The sequence below is a fragment of the Aotus nancymaae genome, unplaced genomic scaffold (genome assembly GCF_030222135.1).
Source record: "Aotus nancymaae isolate 86718 unplaced genomic scaffold, 86718_ANA_hifiasm-v0.15.2.pri h1tg000040l, whole genome shotgun sequence".
Classification (NCBI taxonomy): Eukaryota; Metazoa; Chordata; class Mammalia; order Primates; family Aotidae; genus Aotus; species Aotus nancymaae.
In genome coordinates this window covers 49660026-49683479 of record NW_026988454.1, presented here as the reverse complement: position 1 = coordinate 49683479, position 23454 = coordinate 49660026, and the positions used below count along the sequence as shown (strand labels likewise).

The 23454-nt window shown below is 40.3% G+C and overlaps 1 protein-coding gene across 1 annotated transcript in view; it reads left to right on the top strand.

Moving 5' to 3' along the window:
* Positions 1-7907: 7907 nt before the first annotated feature.
* Positions 7908-23454, top strand: part of SLC35F1 (solute carrier family 35 member F1) — a 417064-nt gene continuing 401517 nt past the window's right edge. The window contains exon 1 of the mRNA XM_064360759.1: positions 7908-8083. Within this exon, the coding sequence (XP_064216829.1) occupies positions 7908-8083 (176 nt within the window). The remainder of the gene's footprint in view (positions 8084-23454) is intronic.

Sequence of the window (23454 nt, the reverse complement as noted above, 5' to 3'; positions counted from 1 at the left end):
CACGAAATTAGGAGCTCATTTGGGTTCCCAGGTAAACAAAAATAACATGAATATATTTTTGTATACCTATCAGGAAGAATCAGTAGAAATGCTTTACAAAATAAAAAAAGTTTAGAAATACATGAGACATTATTACTGGATTGGAGGTAGACTATTCACCTTTTTAATGTTCTACAATTCAATATTGAAAGATATCCAATATGTGATACTTCATTCCAATTGACTTTAAACAGCCTTGCATAAGCCTAAGTGGAAAAAGAAAATCTACTGCAACCAGCTGAATGAATAAACTCAACCATGTTTAACTTTTGATTTGTAAAGTGAAAAAAAAAGTTCACTATCTTCCTATCTTTCCCTACCTTATTGACAAAGAATATTAGCTAGAAAATAATGGTTTGTTGCTTTTATAATATCCTATTATTTTATGTCAACTTAAAAGACAAAAAAAATTTGTTAAATTGCAGCTAAATTATTAGAAAATTGAATATTTATCAATGAAGAAAAAATAGACATCTCTAGAAAATGGAAGAATAATTGGCAAATTAATGAACCTGTTTGCAGATTTTCTTTGAAAGCTTTTTGTTTGCCTAAGTAAGAAACTATTCCAACTCTTGGCATAATTTCCAACTTTCTCCCTTAGCCGCAACCTCCTCAGGAAGGTACCTTGGTAACATCAAGAACTCAACAGAAAAAAAAATATGTGTCAAGAATATACTTATGTGTTTTCCTTTTTTGTAATTAAATTTTGTTTTCACAGTTATATCTACAAATGGTTTAAAGAGTCAGATAATTCTACAGGGTTTGTTATGCAAAACAGTAGTGCTCCTCCTCCTTTTCCACCATTTTCTCCATCACCAGAGGCAATCGCTTTACATTCTCTTAGTTGATTCTTCTAGTGTTTTCTTTCTATGGAAGCTGTTGGTTTAGCTTTCATTTTTCCTAACTCCAAGTATATATATGCATCATTTTGTCCTCTCATCAGTCAAATATAGTTATCTAGATCAAAATTTAGTGGCTCAGCAAACACTATTTAAAGCTTTGACAATTAGTGAACTACTTTTCATCTCCTGCCCAAGAAACTCTTGATTATCATTAGAGTTAATTATTATCATTTTCTGAAGTATTTTTGTCATTAAATTGCAAATTCTCTGCCAGTTGTCTAAATGTACTTCCAGTTTATTAGTTTCTGCAAAAAAAAAAAACCTGGTGAGATTTTTATTGGAATTGTATGGGATCTGTAGATCAATGAGCAGTATTGCCATCTTAATAAAATTATGTCTTCTCATTCATGAACATGGGATGTCTTTCCTTTCATTAGATTAGATCATCTTTAATTTATTGCAATACTACTTTGTGAATTTTTCTGTAAAAGTCTGGCACTGCTTTTATTACATTTATTTCTAAGTATTTTATTCTTTTCAATGTTATGGAAATATAATTATTTAATTTCATTTGCAGATTGTACCTGGCTAGAAAATACAATACAATCGATATTTGTATATTGATCTTATATTCTGAAAGCTTGCTGCATTTGTCATTAGTTCTAAATGGTGTTTTTGTGAATTTCTTAGTATATTATACATAGAGGATCATGTTATCTGTGAAGAGAGACATATTTACTTTTTCCTTTTCTTTCCCAAAGTCTTTTATCCTGTTAGTTTCTTGTTAAATTGGCTATATCTTCCAGTATCCTTCTACTGTTGAGTAGAAGTGGTGAAAGTAGATATTTTTTACTTGTTTCTGACCTTGAAGAGCATTTCATCTTTAAATATTAAATATAATTTTCACTGTAATTTTTTTGTAAATATTCTTTAAGATTCAAATAATTTTCATCTCTTACAAGGTTTTTGAGATATTTTATCATGAATGAATGTTGAATTTTGTGAAATGCTCATGAAGATTTTGTTCCTTATTCTATTAATGTGGTATATTACATTAGTTGATTTTCAGATGTTAAATTAACCTTGCATTCCTAGGATAAATCCTACTTGGTCATGGTATGTAATTTTTTCATTGTTGTTGGAGTTCATGTGTTAATATTTTGTTAAGGATTTCTGCTTCTATATTTATGAATATTGGTCCATTTTCATACAGTTCCCAAGTCCAAAATGGTTTTTAACTAGCTAAAAGATAAAAAAAGAAAAATATTTCTTGGCATGTGAAAACTATCTGAAGCTCAAATTTCAGTGTCCATATATAGATAAAGTTTTATTGAAACACAGCCACATTCATTTACCTATTTTTTATGGCTATATTAACATGTAACAGTAGAGAAGTTGCAACAGAGTAATTATGAGAGAAACTGTAAGAGCTCCAAAGCCAAGAATATTTATTATTTAGCCTTTTACAGAAAACATTCGCTAACCTGTAGTATAGATTATCTGTTACCTTTTTCTATGCTTCTTTGCATCTGTGGTAATTTCTGATTAATAGCTTGACATTGTCAATTTAAAGTATAGAGATTTTGGATAATGGCATCTTTCTCAAAAGAGCATTAAGTTTTAATCTGGAAGGCAATCAATTTGTCAGTGGATCACCTTTATCATGTTGAGATTTGGTTTTAGGCTCTGTTAAAAAAGGTCTGTTGTTTTGTCTTTAGTCTTAGGGCACAGCCCTAACATTACATAGTTCTTATACGTAGGGTATGGCCTTTTTTGGAGTCTCTACAAAATGTCTGGGGACTCACCAAGTATTCTCTGAATCACTGTGCCTAATTGCCAACCTGTATCTCTCCCAGCACTATGCTGCCTCTGAAATATCTTTTCAACCCTCTAGCTTCTGAGCAGCTTTCTTGGCTTGATCTCCCAGATTCTTGTGCTGTACATATATAGCATAAAAGCTGGCTCTGAGGGGAATTTTCACCCAGTGTTTTTAAGCTGCTTCTTTTAGGTCCCTTCTTTTTGGAACTCTGCCCACCAAATTCCAGTTGCCTTTACAGATCTGAATTCCCATCTCTGTCGCTTTTACCCAGTGAGACTGCCACTCTGAGTACCATTTCTCCACACTGTGATCTGGAAAATGCCCATAGGTGAAAGCTGGGATGAACTTGGAGCTCATCTAATGTGCTTCCTTTTTTATGTGTTTCTGTTCCCTAAAGAATCGTAGTCTTATATTGACTCCTGTCCAATATTTTATCCAGCTTTTAGAATTGTTCATAAGGGAAAGTTAATTCCAGTAACAGCCACTCTATCATGACCAGGTCCCGATCAATTAGTTTTCAAAAATAATTTTTATGCCAGATATTCTCTCTCTCTATGTATATTAGAAATTATAAACATTAATATTTTAATAAAATTATATAGTTATATGTTTATAAAATTATAAACATAAATTTAATATATATGATTTTATAATTTTATAAACTTTACATGATTTATATCTATATGATTTTACATAAATATATAAAATATATAAAATCATATAGATATAAATCATGTTTTATATGTTTATAAAATTATAAACATTAAAAATTATATATTTATAGATGATTTTATATATATATATATATATCTTATCCCCATTTTTAAAAATTAGGAAACTGATGGTCAGAAAATCTAAGAGAATTTCCTAAAATTAATCCAGCTTGACAATAGAGCTGGAATTGGAACCGAGATTATTTGGGCTCCAAGTTCCACCTACCTAGCCACTAATAAGTCAGTATATAAAATCCACACAAGAGTCATTACAATTTTATCCACAATTTTCCATCAGTATTTTTATGCCTTAAAATATTTAGAGGGAGAGAATATTGAAGTCACTGACTGAAATAACTGATGTTTCTATAAGGGTCTTTCTCCCTTATTTACAGATATTTGATAACTGTCTATAAAACAGTAAGTGCTCCTGAGATATTATCATCTCCAGATTTTTTGTTCCTAATATCTTAGGATATTAAGATAATCCTACTCATTTAGAGGAAATTGATACTATTGAGTAATTCCTTCACTGAATGTGGCAAACTTCCTGTCGACAGAGACCATGTCACCATGACAAAGACATACCAAACCATGCTTTTGGACATGGAATACTCTGCAAATAATAATGAGAAATTTTAAACCCATCAAAACGTAGTCTGACTTTGCAAAATACCCTTAACCACAACTAACAACGCTAATCTCTAATCCTCCATCTCTCTTAGTAAAAAAGGTCAATTATAAACCTACAAACAGTATTCTGAGTTTACCCCAAAGAAATGTTTCCAAAATGCAAAACAAGAAAATTACATAAACAAAAACATGGTGTAAAGCGTGAGAACAGTCTTTAGTATCTGTTGGCTAGTGTCTGTTTCCCTGGTCTATGCACATTTTCATACCCACTAATACCATTTATAGACAATCTTCACTGATGATGATTGCTCACTGAAGTTCTGTGCTTTAACATCCCAATTATTATATCAATTTCTTCGATGTAAACTGACTTACCCATTCTACTCCTCTGTCATTTCCCCTCTCCACAAATTTGTCATCAGTTTTTCCTGGTCTTGTCTCCCATTCGAGTTCTATTATGTGAATCAAAACCATGAAGCTCTATCATTCTAGAGGCCATAGATTTAGTACTACATGTTGAGAAGATTGAATCTGACTTAGGAGATAAAGAAAAAGATTAACAGAATGATACAGGAAAAGCATATGGCCACTGGGCATTTGCAGCAGCACAAGCAATTGCAGACAGTTGTTCAGCAATTTGGGGAAGATCATCAGTTACCTCTGATGCATGACTGTGAAGCTTTTTTCCCAATAACGTGCACAGGTGCAGTCTATGCTAAACAGATTAGTCAGTGCCTGGTGACTCTAAGGTCTGAAACATAGGCCAAATTCCACTATTCCCCACATCAGTGGAAATGTCTTCAAAATGAGAAACACTAAAGAAGGTATAGCTGATAGCCAACTTCTGATTCCTTAAGGAATTCAATAGAACTAGTCTGTGTCTAAAGATAAACTAGGGTGATATAACGGTAAGAGAGGCAGAGTTTTTTGTGGCATGGAAATTCTGCAATAGCATCATGCCACTAACCACAACTGTTAAAGAGGAGGTAAATTGAGAAGTAGGTAGGTCCCTGGAACCCACATGCCACCACTGAAAACTACATACAGATCCTTAGCCTATTGCCTTCATCTCCTTTTCTTTTGATCAGAGCTCATGGAGGACTGATTTTGAGGCCAGAGATGGACAAAAGTCTTGCAGCAGGAAAAAGAGAAACAGCCCTTTTCTACATCTTTTATGTCTAATTCCATGTCAGACACACCATTGTGACACTTGGACTTTTGACTTCTGTTTACTTACTTCACAAATGCTATCTAGCTACTTAAGTATTTCTTTTCTTTTAGAGATGGTGTCTTGCTATGTTGCCCAGGCTGGCCTCCACCTCCTGGGCTCAAGTGATCCTCCTGTCTTAGCATTAAGAGTAGCTAGGACTACAGGCACACGCTACTATACTTACTGGTTAGCTACTTCCTAAGAAATGAGCATGGAGTACCGAATCAGAGGATAAGAAGGGATCGGATGCTGTATCCCCCCAGAAATGGAGTAACAAAAAAGCATAAGGCTTGAGTCTGCCTTGAGGGCTTACCAACAGGATGGAAATTTTACATCTCTCATCTTCTTCTCTCATCTTGGTTTTCTCCCTTCCTGACTCAGAGGAGATTTAGAGCATTTGGATTCAGTAGTCCCTCTAGAGAAATGACCAGATGCAAATGCAGACATTGAAGTGCAGACACAGCACTGAGTCGTGACGTGCCAAAAACATTCAAAGGGAGGCAAGCCAAATGTGAAGAAAGAGGGCACTGAAGCAACCAGTTATTCAAGGCAGACACCTGAAATTACCATAAATGTTGTTTTAATAGAGAGACTTCTACCATGATTTGCTGCCAGGTACAGCTGAAGTGCATTTTATTCATGTCTGCTACATTTGGTGGGTCCACTAAGGGCAAATTTATTGCCACTGTTGGAATTTTAATGCCCATGAGGCTACAAGCCTTGGTCCTGTTTAACAATTCTTCAGTGTCCTGTGCAAATCTGAGGTGGAAAATCAGAGTATGAAAGGTTGTTGGGAAAGAATGGGACAACATGTTAATTATAAAAGAGAAAATGCTCCAACTGGGGTTAATTTCTGTAGAAAGAAACCTCAGGGATATTTCAGTTAGCAAGAAGGTTTTACAGAATTCAAATATAGATTGGAGAGATTTTGCAAATACACGTTTTCTCATATTTTTGATGATTAAAGACTCTGAATTTTGTTAAAGGAATGGGACTTTATTAACTGAACAAAGAATCTCATATTCTTTTTATCCTTCCATATTCCTTTTCTCCTCTGTTGAAAGGACATAGTCCATTCCTTTTTTGTGTGTATTTTTTCCCCAACCCCTCTCAGTGGGAAATCCTATCACTGATATTTTTAATTTGCCAGTTTCAGAGCATTTGGATTCAGCACTAGTATCAGCATGTCTTTGTGAGAGCAACCTGACTTGTTAAACTTACTCAATTCCTCATATTGCACTGAAGTGGAAAGTTTTTAAAAAATGCTTTATCATTTTTCAAGGCAAAATGAAAAATGATAAGCACAGTCTAAATAAAGAAAAATTTGAAAAATATCTCTCTTTTAAGAGTCAGTTATTCAGATCTGGATCAAAATAGGTATAACAATGCCTGGGACAGAGTGTCAGTTTTTCTTTGGTAGAAACATGGTCCAAGATTTCTGTGGCAGATATACAGGACTCCCTTTTGGAGTTGGGGGACTAATAAAGGAGCTGTTAGGCTCCCTTGCTGGGTGGCTTACCTCACTTAAGTCTTACAACTCCCCTGGGAGAAAGACACGAGTAGTCTCGCTGCACCTAGGAGAATGTCTCAGAATTTAATTGCTTACAGTCTCTCTGCGGATAAGTTTCAGATGTGCCACTGAAACTCAAATCTGCTTAGGTTCCTTTCACAGCGCTACATTGCCTCAAACGGAGACGTTTTGCGTTGGTCTGATACGCTTTTTCCAGTTCGCAGAAGTGATTGTGAGAAGTTGTTTTTCCTCCCATTTCCTCCAGACCCATTATGGCGAGTGTAGGAGCAACATCTAGGATTCTCCGTTTGTGTTTCAAATCCGAGGCGGGCACCTCTGTCGGTGTCCTGCCGCTGTCCCAGGCCGGTGGTGCTGGATTCCGCGGCGCTCGGGCAGAAACGAGGAGTCTCCGCCAACTCCGCAGGAAGGATCTATTCCCAGCCCCGTTGTCTCCCTAAAAAACACCCAAACCAAAACAATCACAATCTAGACCGTGGGCCTCTGCGGACGGGGCAGAAGAGGGTCGGGGGCAACAAGGCACCTCGGCAGCGCCCTCTGGCGAGAGCAAAGCGAACAAGTCCCCCGCCCGCGCCCAGCTCCGCTGCCGCCGCCGCCGCCGCCGCGGCGCCCCCGCCCGGCCCTCGGGGTTCACTCTCGGTCTCTCACTCCGTGAGACACAGACGGCAGCTTTCCGAGCGAGCTGGGGACAGGCTGAGGCGGCGCCAGCAAAACTGCAGCCGCGCGCCCCGAGAAGACCTGGGCAAGAGGAAAGAAGGCGAAGCCGGAACTCCTTCCCCGAGCCGACGGGCACCTCCGCGCCACTGCGCGACACCCTTCGCAGGCACTTCGCGGGGCGGGCCAGGACTTGGGGACGCGGCTGAGGAAGAGCCGGGGCGGCCGGCGGCGGCGGGGGCCCCGGCGCGAGGGTTCGCGCACTGGGACTGGAGAGGAGTGAGTGGCGGGCTGGGCGGCGGCGGCGGCCGTAGCCGCGGGTGCCTCTCCGCCTCGCTGCTTCGCGGGCGGCACCGCCTCTCGGGCCGCGGCCGCCCGGCCGGGTCCTCTGCGCGTTCCCGGGCCCAGAGCCGGCGCACGATGCGCCCGGCTGCGTTCTGATCGCCGCCGCGCCTCAGCCTCCGCCGCGATGATCCCCCCCGAGCCGCCGCAGCAGCTGCAGCCGCCGCCGCCGCCAGCCCCGCCGAACCATGTGGTGACCACCATCGAGAACCTGCCGGCCGAGGGCAGTGGCGGCGGCGGCGGGAGCCTGTCCGCCTCCTCCCGGGCTGGCATGCGCCAGAGGATCCGCAAAGTGCTGAACAGGTGAGCAGCGGCGCCGGGCGAGGGCGCGGGGGGCAGGGGCTGCGGGCGCCGGGCTCCGGGTCCCCTCCGTCCTTCGGGCAGCCCACGGGTCCTCTGGGACGGGGTCGAGGCCGGGAGAGACTTAGGAGATCGGGCGACAACGCGCCCCGCGGTCTCTGAGAGGCCGCGGCAGCTTTGTCCCGGAGCGGGGAGCCCTGGAGTGGCGGGGCTGCAGCTGGTCCGAGGAGGGAGTTCGGAGAGGCGGGGTTTTTCCTACCTAGCCGCCCGGTGTGTGTCCGCACTCACAGCCTCCACTCGCGTGACGCCTCACTTCCCTTTCCCACTCGTACCCCGGCTTTGCGCTCGGGGGTCGGGGGCTGTGGGGACCCGGCCAGGGCGGAGGAGGGAGGCTCGGGGCTGCGGAGATGGCGTGGAAGTCCCGGGCCTCGCACAGTCCCCCGCCCCGCCCTACGGCTCCGACCCTTTGCGCCGGGGCTGGGGTCGCAGCGACCGCCTAGCGGGCGGAGGGAACCCACTTCTCCAGCCCGACGCCCCAGTCGCCCCTCGGACTCTTCCTGGCTGGGAGCAGCGAAGAGGAGGCTAGAGGCCTGGAACAGACCCAGGCGAAGTGCAAAACGTTGCGGGCGGGGTGTGAGCCGGCGGCGCCGTTATTCCGAAGCGCCCAAGCCGGAGGGGGCGGGTGCCGATCACAGATCTCCAGTGCTGGAATCTGCGTAGTGGATTCAGGACCTGGACGTTTTAGGATGAGGACCTGGGCTGATGTGAAAATGAGGGTACCTCTGGCACCCCTGACTCAAATGTGATGTGAATGGGACTTTTTCTACTTAAGTAACTTGAAATGGTTGATGAGCTGACACATTAAAAAAATTGTATAGGGAATGGGTTTTGTGTTTTTTTATTTGGGTGCGTGGGTGCTTTTCGATGCATCTGTACGGGTAACACTTCCAGTTGCTCTGTTTATACAGGTTTCTGTGTGGCACTGTTTTGGGTAGGCAGAGATTTCCCAACGAATTCACACGGAACTTGTCTGGCGCTTAAAGCTCTGGTGGGAGCACAAATTATGTATAGAAATAGAATCTTGAGAAATGTCTTTTTTTTTGGAGGTATAGTTTAATTTAGTTATATCAAATCCCGAACCATTCAAGAATCCTTGGTGAAGAATTAATGCGTGTGTTAATTTATTTGTGAGTACTTCTGTAGGTTTCCATTCATTATCAAACAAGAAGAAATTCACTGAGGGGAGGCACGAGTTGGTAATAGAACTAAGTCTTTGATTTGTAGCTGAGAATACCGCCTTCCAAAAGATAAAGCAGAACAAATCAAGAAGATGTTGGCTCAGTACATATTATGTGAGCTTTGTGTATTTTATGAATACCTGTGGGTTTGTTTTTTCTTTTTTTGAACTGCAAATACCTTGTCATTGGCTGTTTAAATTTTTAAACAATATATTTTTAATTATTTTTTCTCATCAAACTAGAAAAAATTGATGCAATAGTTAATTTCTCTTTGCTCAATTATAAGTTATTATTGATTCCATATAGGTTATTTCTTGATATGTAATGAATCAGAGTCTAGAAAAAAAAGATCACTGAGGTAGGAGTGAGGGATATGTTGTCATCATACCTTGGCCAGTAGCTAGACAAGTGGTTTACAGCAGAGCCATTTATCTATTTGGTCTCGTTTCTTCCTTGTAAATTATGCTTAATAATACAGTATCTGTCTTACTTCCCTACCATGATTTTGAGAATTAGATAATGCTGAAGAAAACACTTGGGAAAGTATAAAGATCTACATGAATTAATTTATTCAACTCACTTTTGTTTTCTAAGGTAAGTCTGGGATAAACATAGGCAAATGAATTTGAAGTCATGGTACGTTACGGGTAGAACCTTGTGTTTCATTAAGCTGTCAGTGATCTGTGTCATGACTTGTACTAGTCCCAGTGTATAGAGGAGGAACTTATACTTACGTTGGGTTGATGGCCTTTCATCTCAGGTACAACCATGAATGGAACCCTAGGGTTGTAACTTTTAGACTTAAGCTAAAACAATTCTTTATTTATTTGTCTTTCAAAGTTATTCAGAATTTTCAGTATAATATTTTGTATTGAGTAACTGGCTTTTCTTTATCCTTAAAGGATAAGAAGAAAATATTTCTTTCAAGAAAGAGCATTTTTAGTAAGGAGACTGAAAACAAATCTGAACAAGTTTTAAAATCTCAATGACATAATTTATTTAGCATGCTGATGGGCTTGGCTTTTGTGTCATAATTATGTCAATGAGAGCCTTAATAGTGGCTGTGGAGTGATTTGGCTGTAGGTAAAAGTAAGAGTAGGGGGGAGAGTGAATTTTTGAGATTCTGCATAGTGCTTGCATGTGGTTCCCCTTTGCTTTGTACCCTCATGATGTGTTGGACTGGTTAGTAATGGATGTCAGGCAGGCCCACTGGGGCCTAATCATAGCATCTTTGTTAATTTTCTAAGATCTCACGATCTGCTTACTTTCTCCTTTTTTGCTTCCTTCTTTTCTTCTTCCTCCTTCCTGAATAATTCACCCACATTGCCCTATCCACTCATTGTCTTCAGTTATCTTTCCTCTATCCTTGTCATGCAACAACTTAGCTTTTAGCAGAAAGTGGTTCCAAATTGGAAGCTACGAGTCAATATAAAAAATATCCCTCCAACTTTTGGCATGCGAATATATGGTTAACTGCATTCTGTTGCTGTGAGCTGGTAGGGCTAGTCTCTTCAGTGACTGAAATGGAGGGCTGTACCACTATCAGCTCTTAGCATCCCTCTGGGCCAAAGGGGTAACGCTGAGACATAGAATGGTGCAATGGGATGAGAAATACTAGACTGTGAGCAAGGGAAACCTGGTGAATTGCCTGCCATTGGTCACAATCTACAGTAACAGCTATCTGACAACTCAGAGGAAGAATTGCAAACACATACGCTATCTATATTCTGTCTACCAGGGAGAGTTAAAGAGAGAATTGCTCATCAATAATTAATTAAAGGTAGTTCTTGCTCTCAGGAAGTTTAGGGTGAAATATAGTGTTATCTTAGTAAAATCTGCCTTACATTATTCTGCATCATTTTATATCCTTAGTATACTCCATAGCCTCTCCCCTTACTTTAAAGGTTTGTTGAGTTGAATTGTTGCATTTTGTACACAACAATTGGGGCATTTCATTGGTTGACTACTCCCTTTCTGTGAAGCAGTTAGATTAGAATATAATTGTATTCAAGATTTGGTGAAAGTGGAGGTACTAGATAATTTTTAAAATAATTAATGGGACATGTCACATTTTTTCCCCTGGTATACTCAGAATTTTTTGGCAAAGAGATCCCAGAAATATGTGATAATTTAAATGCTGGGATAATTACTACTCCTTTAATATTCAAAGTTGTGAAACAATCAATGTATTGATTCAAACAAGGAAAAAATAAGTCAAAGTCTTCTTCACATTCCTTCCCTCCCTCCCTCCCTTCCTTCTTGAACATAGATTCAAGCAACAGAATTTCACAAGAGCCCGTCCTTCTTTCTCTCCCTCCCTCCCTCCCTGCCTGCCTGCCTGCCTGCCTGCGGGATCTCGCTCTGTTGCCAAGGCTGGAGTGCAGTGGCGTGATCACAACTTATTGCAGCCTGGACCTGCTGGGCTCAAGCAATTCTCCTATCTCAGCCTCCCAAGTAGCTGAGAATACAGGTGCATACCACCATGCCTGGCTATTTTTAAAATGAAAAAAAAAATTTAGTAGAAACAAGATCTCATTCTGTTTCCCAGGCTGGCCTCAAACTTCTGGCCTCAAGTGACCCTCCTACTTTGGCCTCCCAAAGTGCTTGAATTGCAGGCGTGAGCCACTGTACCTGGTCCTCACTTATTTCTTAGCATGGTATAGTATATATTATCCTGCCACAGGCAAGCAGAAAACAACAAAAAGAAAATACTTCAAGGGCAACCGTTGATGACCCTCTCAAAGAAACTGCTGATCAGGTAGATTTCTTAGACACATACAGAAGTAGATACTGTCCTACATATTAAAGTACCTGAAGATTTCTACTTTAAATGATTTCTTAATGAAATGTTTTTGAGAAATGAGTGATAGCTTGTTTTGTGTTTTGCCTATGTATGCTTTTATTTATCTTTTCCCACTTGAATATTATTTTCAGTTGTTAACTGAAATATCTGTGAATTTCTAGTTTTTATACACTTTCTTCCCATTAAGACATATAGTGGGTTGTCTCAAATTATAAAGGGGTTTCTGCCTTGTTGAATCTTATGTTGGGAATGTTTAATCATTACAATGGAATCGCTACTGACTCTGAGTCATCCATTCATTTGATTTAGAATGAACTGATTTCCAACTTACATTTAGATCTATTTTCTTTAGATTTATTTTTAAATTTCTGAAAGCTTTTTGAAATATAAACCAAAGATCATTAAGGATATACATAGAAGGGTTTGAAGTTAGCCTACATAAAATCAATGTCCAAGTAGGAAACTCACCATGTAAAATGGGCAATATGGGTACACAGTCTTTTTGAGTCATTAAATAAGGTGAACAGAACATCATGAACCAATGGATATGACTGAACTCTAGGTATTGCATACAGTTAGCGGAAACATATAATTTAGATGATCCTTTCTTATCAGTGAGAAGGCTTTTCTTTAAGAAATTAATGGTGAAGCTCTTCCTCAAGCTGCTCCTTCTAACACATGTCAAAATTAAAAGAGGAAGATCAGCTACTAATGAAGTTGACTGATACAAAATATTCACATGGAACTGGGTGGTGTGATTAAAAACAGACTTTTCTAAGATCAGTAGTAAATAAAGGATGTCTGAAGGATACATTTATTTTTAACTAAAATGACAAAATTATAAAAATAAAAGATCATCCCAGTATACTTGTATTTATGCACAGTACTTAGAAAAACTAATGTTCACATAGAAGGAATATTTGGATTACCTCAGATAAATATGATGCATTTTTAAGTAATTAATGTGTATTAAAATTAATTTTAATTTTAATGTGTGTTAAAATTACATGTCTTTGTGTGATTTTTCTTTCAACTTTTACTTTCTCAAAATCCTTCATTGTCTTAGGGGCATCCTAATCAATGCCTGTTTTAAGTGTACATATCTGTAGATGTAGAAGGTACAGGCAATTGAACTGCTGCTCATATAACTCTAAAGTTACTTAATGCAAGAAATGATTTATTATTTAGTTGCCATTTCTCATAAAAATAATATGCAGCATGTGAAAGTACCACCACCAGATTTTAGTTTAGCTTGCTTGTTCATTTGTGTTCAGGCTGATAAGTATTCACTGTACATTGTTCGAACACATTAATTCTTGATTATGCTTCTTAAGAAGTATGCCTAGGAAGTCAAACTTCAGCAGATGTATGGAAAAAACCTATTAATATTTGGCATATTTCTTAATGGTAACATGAACATATACAAGTATATATTCATTTATTCTTAAGCAGTAACTGTGTGCTGAGCCCTCTTCTGGAAGACATACATTATGAGCAAATGTGACAAAACATTATTCTTGGACCAAAACCTCAAAATCTAACTGGGGAACTTGATACATGTGTCGCTATTTAAATGAACATTGCAATTCATAATCTGAATTGTTACACATAATGTCTAAATAAATGCTTCAAAATGTCTAGATATTGGAATCATGTAAATAAGCTGTTCAATATACAATCCGTATTAACCTTGTTCTGACACTTTGGAATTATATAGGGACTCCTTAAATGTACAATAGTTCAGAAGGAATTTTACAAGAAATATCAAAGAAAATAAAAATATTCTTTAGGAAGTATTATCTTAGAAAAATGTTAGTGGCAACTCAGTTAGTGGCAACATGAGTATAATTTTTTGAAGTATACTATTATTTAAGTTTTAAAAATATTGTTTCAGCCAGATCTGGTGGCTCATGCCTGTAATCCCAGCACTTTGGGAGGCCGAGGTGGGAGGATCACCTGCGGTCAGGAGTTTGAGACTAACCTGGCCAATGTGGCGAAAACTCATCTCTACTAAAAATACAAACATTATCTGGGCATGGTAGCACACACCTGTAGTCCCAGCTACTTGGCAGGCTGAGGCATGAGAACCACTTGAACCCAGGGAGACAGAGGTTACAGTGAGCTGAGATCACGCCACTGCGCTCCAGCCTGGGCAACAAAGTGAAACTCCGTCCCCCAACCTCAAAACAAAACAAAACAAAAATCCTATCTATTTGTGCACACACACAAATATGTACACATATCTATAGTTTCTATTGAATTTAAATTCTAAACTTTGTCTCAAGAATATATACTGTATGACTCTGTGAAGATAAAAAGCTTTTAAATATCATTTTGCAAGTTCTGAGATTATTAGCCACCAGTTCCTAATACATTCCATTAAAAAATAATTAGAGAAACCAACTATAACTGAATAAACATTGAATAGATTTTTAAAAACCAAATCATACTAATTATATCCAGATTTAGAGTGACAGGGCTATAATTTGTGATTATCCCTGACTCTGAGAAAGCTTGAAGTACTCTGATTTGTCCTATAAGATAGATCTCCTTCCCTCATTCATTGATTGATTCATCCAGGGAGTCTTTTATTCAATGAATGTTTATTGAGCAACTGTTATATGTTGGGCACTGCTGGATCGCAATGGCTGGTGTGGCCTCTGGGTGCCATTGGTGGAGTTTCTGTTACTAGCCTTTCATTATAACTCATCAAGGGGGCAATTTAAATAAAATAGACATAAAGATAACATATACCTCTCAAAATGATATATTTTCAAAAATGATATTTTCAAGTTGATCTGACAAAAAAAATTCCTATAAATTAGTTCTTTCACTTTTAGGAAAACTGCTCAGGTTGAAGACTGAACTCACAATAAAATTACTCAATGTCTACATAGATTCAAAGCAGCATACCTTTTTTGATGAATACCATTGAGTTTGTTTCACTCAGGGCTTAAAAAATATTTAAAAAGGAGGACCAGCTATTAATGTTCATCCAACTTCAGAATGTTGAAGGAAAAGGAGAACAGATTTGAATCCCATTCACCCTCAGGGTAAACCTGTCAAGGTCCTCGCTATATAACTCAAGAAAATAGAGTTTTCTGAAAATATTATCGTGCTGACAGTGCATAGGCAACTTTGTGGGGCTTGGGCACATGTTTGTACATTGCAGACAGAGAGCTTTAAAGTATGACAAGAGCATAACAAGGAGTTGGTGGAAGGACAGGATTTTTATATATAATTTAATACAATCTAATGAGAGTGTTTGAGATGTTTGAGTTAAAATTGGCATTTAGACAATGACTCAAGTTATCAAATTTCACATTATAAGGCGTATACTTTATGTTATAAAACATTACATTATATGTTACTCTTCTAATAACAAAGATTAGTACTTTCATCGTTTTCTAGATAGGGAAACAATGTGGTGATATGTGGTGATACAGCTGAGTGCTATTTTAAAACCACAAAGGAGGGAGAGACCATGCTAGGCTAGAGAAAGGGCAGGAGGGATCAGGGATGGCGTTTGTCCTTGGCAATGAAAGATGGGTAGGAAGGGAGTATGTGTGGGGAGGAGGAGGTGAGACAGGATGCATCAGTTGTGGAAGTAAGAGATGGGGGAGAATTAAGTGTCCAGTTTGACAATATTATAGGCTGTGTTAATATAAAGGGAAGTAAAGGGAATAAAGGCTAGATTTGTAAGATGGGATCAGATAATGGAAAACCTTAGATGCCTAATAAGCAGTTAGACTTTATTCTGTGGGTTATGATTATTTTAGATTATTGAGTAGAGAAATGACATGATCAGAGATGTGCCCAAATATGATACTCTGGGGGAAAATCTATAGGATAGAATGAGAGGGAAAGGACCAGAGTTTGGGGATCAGTTAGGAGTCTACTGCAGTCATTTAGAGGGGAAGAAATGTGAGTCTAAGTGGAGTGGGGGCAGCCAGGATGGAGAGGGAAGTGCTCTGATTCGAACAGAATCTGGATCAGAACAGGTAGAAGAACATTTGATTATTTTTGAGAAAGCACTCAACAGTGCCTGTCAAATAGTGGGTATTTGATACTTGTTTGTTGATAGGTTATTGAAAGCCACTACAGGAAAGAGATCTGCTCTCCAGGGCCTAGGGTGCTGAGTGAGCTAGAGAGGCTGCTGGGAGGACAGCAGCCAGCTATTCAGGTTGTGGGCTATTGGCTCCTGCAGGACCACAGGCTCTGTGGGCAGACTGTGATGAGAACAGAAATTGGGATTAAGCGTTTAGAAATAGCTGTAGCAGTTTGACACAGCACTTTTATATTTTTTGTCCTAATATTAAAGAATTGGGTCTTGTTATTTTGGTTTTTGTTTTCTTCCATTTTGTTTTTTTCTCATAAATGATTTTTATTTCACAAAATAATTGTCTGCAATGAATTTTTTAAAAACTGATATTTTATGACAGAATGTTTGAGAAGCACTGGTGCCAGCCAGATATCCAAGTGGGAGTAAGAGTGAATTTGGATTCTGGGAATGCATCTAATCATGGATGGGGGGCTTCCTCATTGTGGGAATATCAGGTTGGTACTAGTCATGGCCCTGAAAATCTGTACCCAAATGATATGGAAGCACTAGAGTAAGGCTGTCAATAGCTACAGTAAGTATCAAGGCCCCAGCCAAATGGCCTGGTCTTTAGTTGCAGCACCTTGCCTTAAAGAGGTGCCCTGCCCTGGAATGTGAGGCAGGGAAACTATTTAGAAGTGAAGAGTACAGGGCAGCAGCCCAGGTCTGTAGAATGGGCAGTAAGTGGGGAGTACTACTTTTCAGAAATCACACAGTTAAGGAGGTTACATTCTGTGTTAGGGTGACAGGAAGGTGGGTTAGGGTTACCTGGGGTCCCAACATGAGTGGCCAGACCACTGATACAGCTTCACCTCAAGCTCTGAGGAGCACAGACCAGGAGTCCCTCAGCCATTTAACAAAGAATTACTGAGTCAGGTGAGAGGCACAGTCTAGCTGTTAGGGATGCTTTGGGAAACAAGACAGAAGAGGCCTCCACTTTCATGAAGACTGCATACTAAAAGAGAGGCAGGCAATAAAAACATACAAAAGGTATCCGATAGTGGCAAATAATATGCAGAGAATCAGAGTGGGGTGATGTGACATAGGGAGCGGGTGGTTTTTTAATTTGGCTGGTCAGGCCCCTCTCTCTCTGATGACACTGAAGCTAAGATTAGATTGGCCAACAGGAAGTGGCCATTGGAGGGTCTGGAAGAAGGTCATTCCAGGCAGAGATGCTAAGATGAAACAAGCCTTCATAATGATGTGAAAGAAAGGGAGGCTGGAGAGCAGGAAACAGAGTGTAAGGGAGAAGATCAGAGAGGGAGGCTGATGCCAGTTCTAAGTGGGGTGGGGAACAAGTGGAAGATTTTAAGCAGAGGAGTTGTCTGGCTAATGTTTTGAAAAGACCACTCTGACTGCTCTTGGAGAATGGATTGCAGAAGTATATAGCTACTGGATAAAAGAGATGTTGGAAGCGGGCTGGCCGGTAGCAGCAGAAGTGGAGACAAGTGGTTGTGATCTGGAGTGATTTGAACTGGGAGGTGGAGTACAAAGGCTGAATGAGTAATTTGATGGGGCAACTGAGGGAGAGGAATAAAGAAACATTTCCGGTTTTTTAGGGGCTTGAGCAATTGGGTGAGTGATGGTGCCATTTTCTAAGGAGAGGAACATGTTTGTCGGTAGGAATTCAAGAATTAACTTTGGCAAGTAAAGTTAGAGATGTCTAGTGGAAAGGTCAAAAGAAAGCTGGAGTATGGAATTCCGGAGAGAAGTCAGAGTTTTGAATTTGGATTTGGGGGTCATGAATCCTGGAGGCATATGTAGATAGAGGGAAAGAGGGGTCCCTAGAACAATTTGGAGAGCACTCTAACCTTCAGAATCAAACAAAGAAGAAGGACTCAGCAAAGGAAATGGAGAAGGAAGGATCTGAAGTAGGAAGGAAACCAGGAGAGTGTGGTGTCCAGAAGCCAAGAGAAGAAGGTGTTTCCAGAAGGAGGCAATAAGCAGTCCACTAGTAATTCAGGAAAGGGCAGAGGAATGACCAGTGGCTTGGCAACACAGGGAACCCTGGGGCTGTGACAAGCACAGGGTCAGAAGAGTGGTGCAGATGGAAACCTGGTTGGAATGGTTTGGAAGGGAATGTGAGGTGGAGGTGTTCAGAGTATGACTTTTGAGAAATTTTGCCCTAACAAGTAATCAGGTGTAGGGAGAGTCTTTTCATGGAAGAGATAATACAACAGGCCTGTGTGCTGATGGGAACAATGTAGTAAAGAGGGAAAAATTGCAGGAAGGAGTGGGATAAAGGAATGAAGGAACCTTGAGAAGGCTCAGATGGTGGGATTCAAAGCACAGGGGTGGGGGCGGGCAGGAGTTAGTCATTGAGAGGATCAGGGCATTGTCCATAGTACAGAGGAGACGCTGAGAATTGGGGTGTAAATGAAGGTAATTTGGTAGATTTTGTGGTGGGAATAAAAGGCAGTTCCTCTCTGGTGGCTTCTCTTACTCTGTGAACTCTGAGGCAAGGATATCAATAGTGAACGAAGAAGCTAGTTGGTGGGGGAGATGTGTAGGATGTACAAAGAGAAGTGGGAAACAGTCACTTCAAAGAGTAAGAAAGGAAATATGCTAAAGAAGTGTTATGTGTAAATTTGACATTTGTGGTGGGGATTCAGTAGTGGGTGTGAGCAGAAAGAAGCTACTGCTGTTTAGAATCTACTGCCTTGGAAAGGATGAACTCAGATGTGTGCCCAAGAAGCCAGAACCATCATCATATAAGTGAGGATAGTGGGGGAGGGCATATTTGAGGGGGTTCAGTGGGACTTGGGTCCTGATTGTATTAGGGATTGTGTATGAGAGAGAGAGAAGAGGGAATTAAGAAAAATTTAAAATAGTTTTTTTTTTTTTTTTTTTTTTAAAGAAACAAAGTCTCACGCCATCAGCCAGGCTGGAGTGCAGTGGTGTGATCATAGCTCACTGCAGCCTCAAACTCCTGGGCTCAAGTGATCTTCCTGCCTTAGCCTCCTGAGTAGCTAAGAGGTGTGCACCACCATGCTGGGCTAATTTTTAAGTTGTCTTTTTTTTTTTTGTGGAGATGGTGGTATTGTTATGTTCCCCAGGCTGGTTTCGAACTGGGCTCACGTGATGTTCCCACCTTGGACTCCCAGAGTGTTGGAATTACAGCCATGAGCTATCACACCTGGCGATGAGATGTGACTTAGCAATCACTTCCAGGTTTTGTGCCTGGGCCACTGGAATGATGGTGTCCCCTTTAGCCTGTGTTGTGTGTTTTGTTTCAGGAAAACAACTTAACTTTTGAGGGTTTCAATTCTCTCATTTGTAAACTGTTTAAAATAATCCTTGTTCTTCATTTCTCTTTGGATATTTGGGATTTTTAAATGCAGTAACATCTGGGAGAGGGCTTGGAAAGCTGCCAAGTACCATATAATTGTTACCCTGGTCACAAAATTAAAAGGAGAGCCTGGGTTTTCGCGGCTTTGGGCTGTCATGTGGATTGTGATAAATGCTGACTGGCTTCCTCGGCTCACAGTGACTTTGATGCAGTCTCTACTCTGGCCCTGTCGTTTTTGCCATAAGCCTTGTCAGTCAGAGTCTGAAGTGAAACCCACCGATCTATGAACAAGGGTACTAGGCTGTTTACTTCAGTGTGTTTGTGTTTGTTTATATATATGTGCATATAAAGAATAAATATAATAAGTAAATATTATATAAACAAAGTATAAATGTATATATATTTAATAAAATTATAAATCTATGTATTTATGGAGAGTATATAGCAAGCCTCCTTTTGGGAAGGCGATTTCAGCAATGGCATATGTTCTGCTGTCTAATTGTGCTTCTCAGCCCTGGAGCTCCGTGGTTCCTGAAAGAGAGTTTGACAGCCTTCAGGAAAGGGTTAGTGCCTCTTGAACTGGGGAGATTTCAAAACGAGCGTGGGCCTAAAAGGCTCCACAGAGGCAGGCAACGAGATGGACAGAGCGGCTCAGAGGGAAGGGACAGAGCCGCTTTAATGTGCTAATGAGGGGAAGCCCAGATGCCTGCGGGGTCTGTGGAGCTCTTTGTGACACTGGGTTCCCGGGGTTGGCTGGAGTCTCTGTCCCTATCTGGATCCTGCTGCAGGCCCTGGAAACACTGCGCTCTTAGAGAGGGGCCCTGTCCTCCACAGATAGCCCTGCAGACCCTCGGAACGCGGGTGGACAGGGAGGGTGTGCGCGAGCCTCGGGACTGGGTGGTGGCTGAAAAAGGGGCGCCAGGATTCGGGGGAGGGGTGCTCGGACGACCGAGGACCGGACGGGGGCGAGTGTTCCACGGGATGTGTGGTGTCAGAGCTGGGAAGGACCTTTGCAGCTTCGCGAAATTAACTGTTTTTCCTCCACAACTGCCAAGCTCGGCGAGTGGCCTTCAAGGTCATCCAACTGGAGATGATCTGTCCTTGGAACTAGTGCAAGTCAGTTTTTGACTACTTACGGAGAAAGTCTGAAATGTCATAACCAACCAAATAAAAAACGACCGTCACCCAGTGAGTGCTGGAATGAAATTCACGTTCTGGTTATTTCATTCAGAGATGGCTCCAAGATTGCTAGATGGGAGGGCTTAGAGCATCCATCGAGTGGCAGCTGGGTCAGGGGGCTGTTTTGAAGTTGAGTTTGCATATCAGGAACACAGTGCAGGATTTACAAAGAGTATGTTTACCTGTACTGATCCATCTGCTGATGGAGAGATTGGGTAACCAGAGCGCCTCCAGCCACCCTTAAATGCAGCCTCTAGATTTCATTATGAAGTCTTGGGTCATAAATGTCTCTGGAAATATAAGTTCCCAGATAAAATAGACAGATGAAGATGATCGATCCATGATATCTTTACTTTTGTGTCCTGTTTTTCCTTTCTGAATATTTGTGGGGGATATATATTTAAATATAATATATATAATATATTATATACGTTATTTCTCAAACAATGTATATGATATATTATTTGTAATGAGTCTTTGTCCGTCTATCTGAATCTCTTTTTGTGTCTTGCTCTGTTTCTGTTTGACACACACACACACACACACACACACACAAAACACGCTAAGACTGATAGGTAGAGGATAGTCTTCCATTTGGAGCAAGTTGTCTTTCTTAATTGATAATAGCCCCCCGATTTTTTACTATGTTTTTTGGGAGGGAGAGCTCAGAGTTAGTTCAAGAAGAATGATTTATTTTTAAAGTGTTTTATTTCTATTTTGGAGCGACACTGATTGATATCACCTAAGAAAATAGAAATATTCAGTGTAGAATTGCCCACGAGCTAGCTGTATTGGAAAGTGTGAATGCACCTGTAGAACAGCCACCCCTTAAGGGTTTCCCCCCCATGTTCCTGAGCCATATATGGCTTCATTATAACACTTCAGTTCTAGGTGACAATGAATAAGTACTGTAACTTGGATTTCAAATTTTGCTCTTTTTTACCTCTTCTGAGTCTAACAGTTTGTGTGATTTTAGTGCCTTTCAGGCGAAATTCTTCTATTTTATATAAAAAATTTTCCTTTACTTGTTACTTCGCATCTATTTCCTGCTCCTAATGGGATACATACCTTTTGGATCCACCTTCCTTAGTGAAAGCTGGGTGCTTTCAAGCCTAAAGAAGTATAGGCAATGAGGTGCTTGCTTGCAGTGGCTTTAGAAAATTGATCATTTGCAGCTCTAATGCTGATAAATGGACTCATTTGGGTCCAATACAAAGAGACCCTAATTATTACTTCCCTGGCCCCAAAGTTAATTGCAACCTGAGAGCATGCCTTTCACAGTGAAAGAAGAAAAACACCATTTAATGCATTAACAGCAAGGGGTATGAGATTGTTCATTTTGGATATCAATTGTCAAAGAAAATAGTGATGATGAAAAAACATAAATGGGAATGTAGGTAGAATAAACTGGTATACTGGACTTGCAATTGATTAGGCTGGGGCTTGGTGAATTAAGACAACAACAACAAAAGATTCTTAGCCAAATTGTCATCTTTATTGTCACAGCTAGAAAGCCGTTCATTGGACTTAAAATCCAAGGATTCTCTTCCTTTGTAGTTGCTATTGAGCAAGCATGTAAAGGCCAGAGTCTACAAAGTACTTTTTTTTCTAAAAGAAATTTCCACAACCTGGTGTATTCCACCACAAAGAGTGGTTGGAGGAGATAACACTTGCATGATGAATTAGTGGTGTGCTTATGGCAGGCTGGGGAAGAAAAACTAAGAGAGTTGTATGGTAGTTAGGTAGTCCCAGCTCAAAGTAAGCACGGGGAAGGGAGAACAACATTTTCTTATTCTAATTCATAAATATTTTCCTAAACAGGTTCGACCAGTTAGATATTAATTTGAGTTAAATTTCTTCTTTATATACATCACCCTGGGAAAATTAAACAAAATTAGATTTGTATCATTTGCATGTTACTTTTAGGAAAACATAGTCCTAAATGTGGTTAGGAGATGGAAACATGTATAAGGTTAGGTCCCTGCTCTCAAGTATGCATATATTTTTATTTGTATATATTCATGGAGTACAAGTGCAGTTTTGCTACATCATTAAGTCTATTTTAATTTAGTTTATCAGTTATTCCTTTAGTAATCAACTTGATTACTAAAATCAAGTTGATTACTTTTACTCTGCTTTCCCTTGAAGAGCTGAAATCAATCATAGAGAAGGATGGGACCATTACTTGAAGGAATCTTTAGAACGTAGGACATTGACATTAGGACAGGTCTGACTGCAGTGCTACATGCTTGGAGCTTGCCCTGTCACTGGACTTTCATTATGTGGGATGATTAGCATCCTCTTTAAGCCAGGTTTAGTTGGGATTTGTTTAACTTGCAGCTGAAAGCATCGCTAAGCGTCTTCCTATGTTACCAGCAGCCACTTCATGACCATGAAGTTGGGGTTTTACAGGGGAGCAAATTGTATCACTAGAGAGTTTGAAGCATTTTGAGCTAGTAAAGAACACCTAGGCATGGAGAGCACCAGAGATCATCTTTGCTATCTTTGAAATATGTTCAGGACCCTCCACCAATGGAATCAAATGTCATTTCACCAGATTTTCAGAGGCACACTGGTCAATAAATGTTTGAGAATATATCTGTGCCACAGCTATGCAAATTTTGACAAGTTATCTGAAATACTTGATTTCTTTTTTTTTTTTTATTGCATTTTAGGTTTTGGGGTACATGTGAAGAACATGCAAGATTGTTGCATAGGTGCATATGTGGCAGTGTGATTTGCTGCTTTCCCCCCCTTCACCTATAT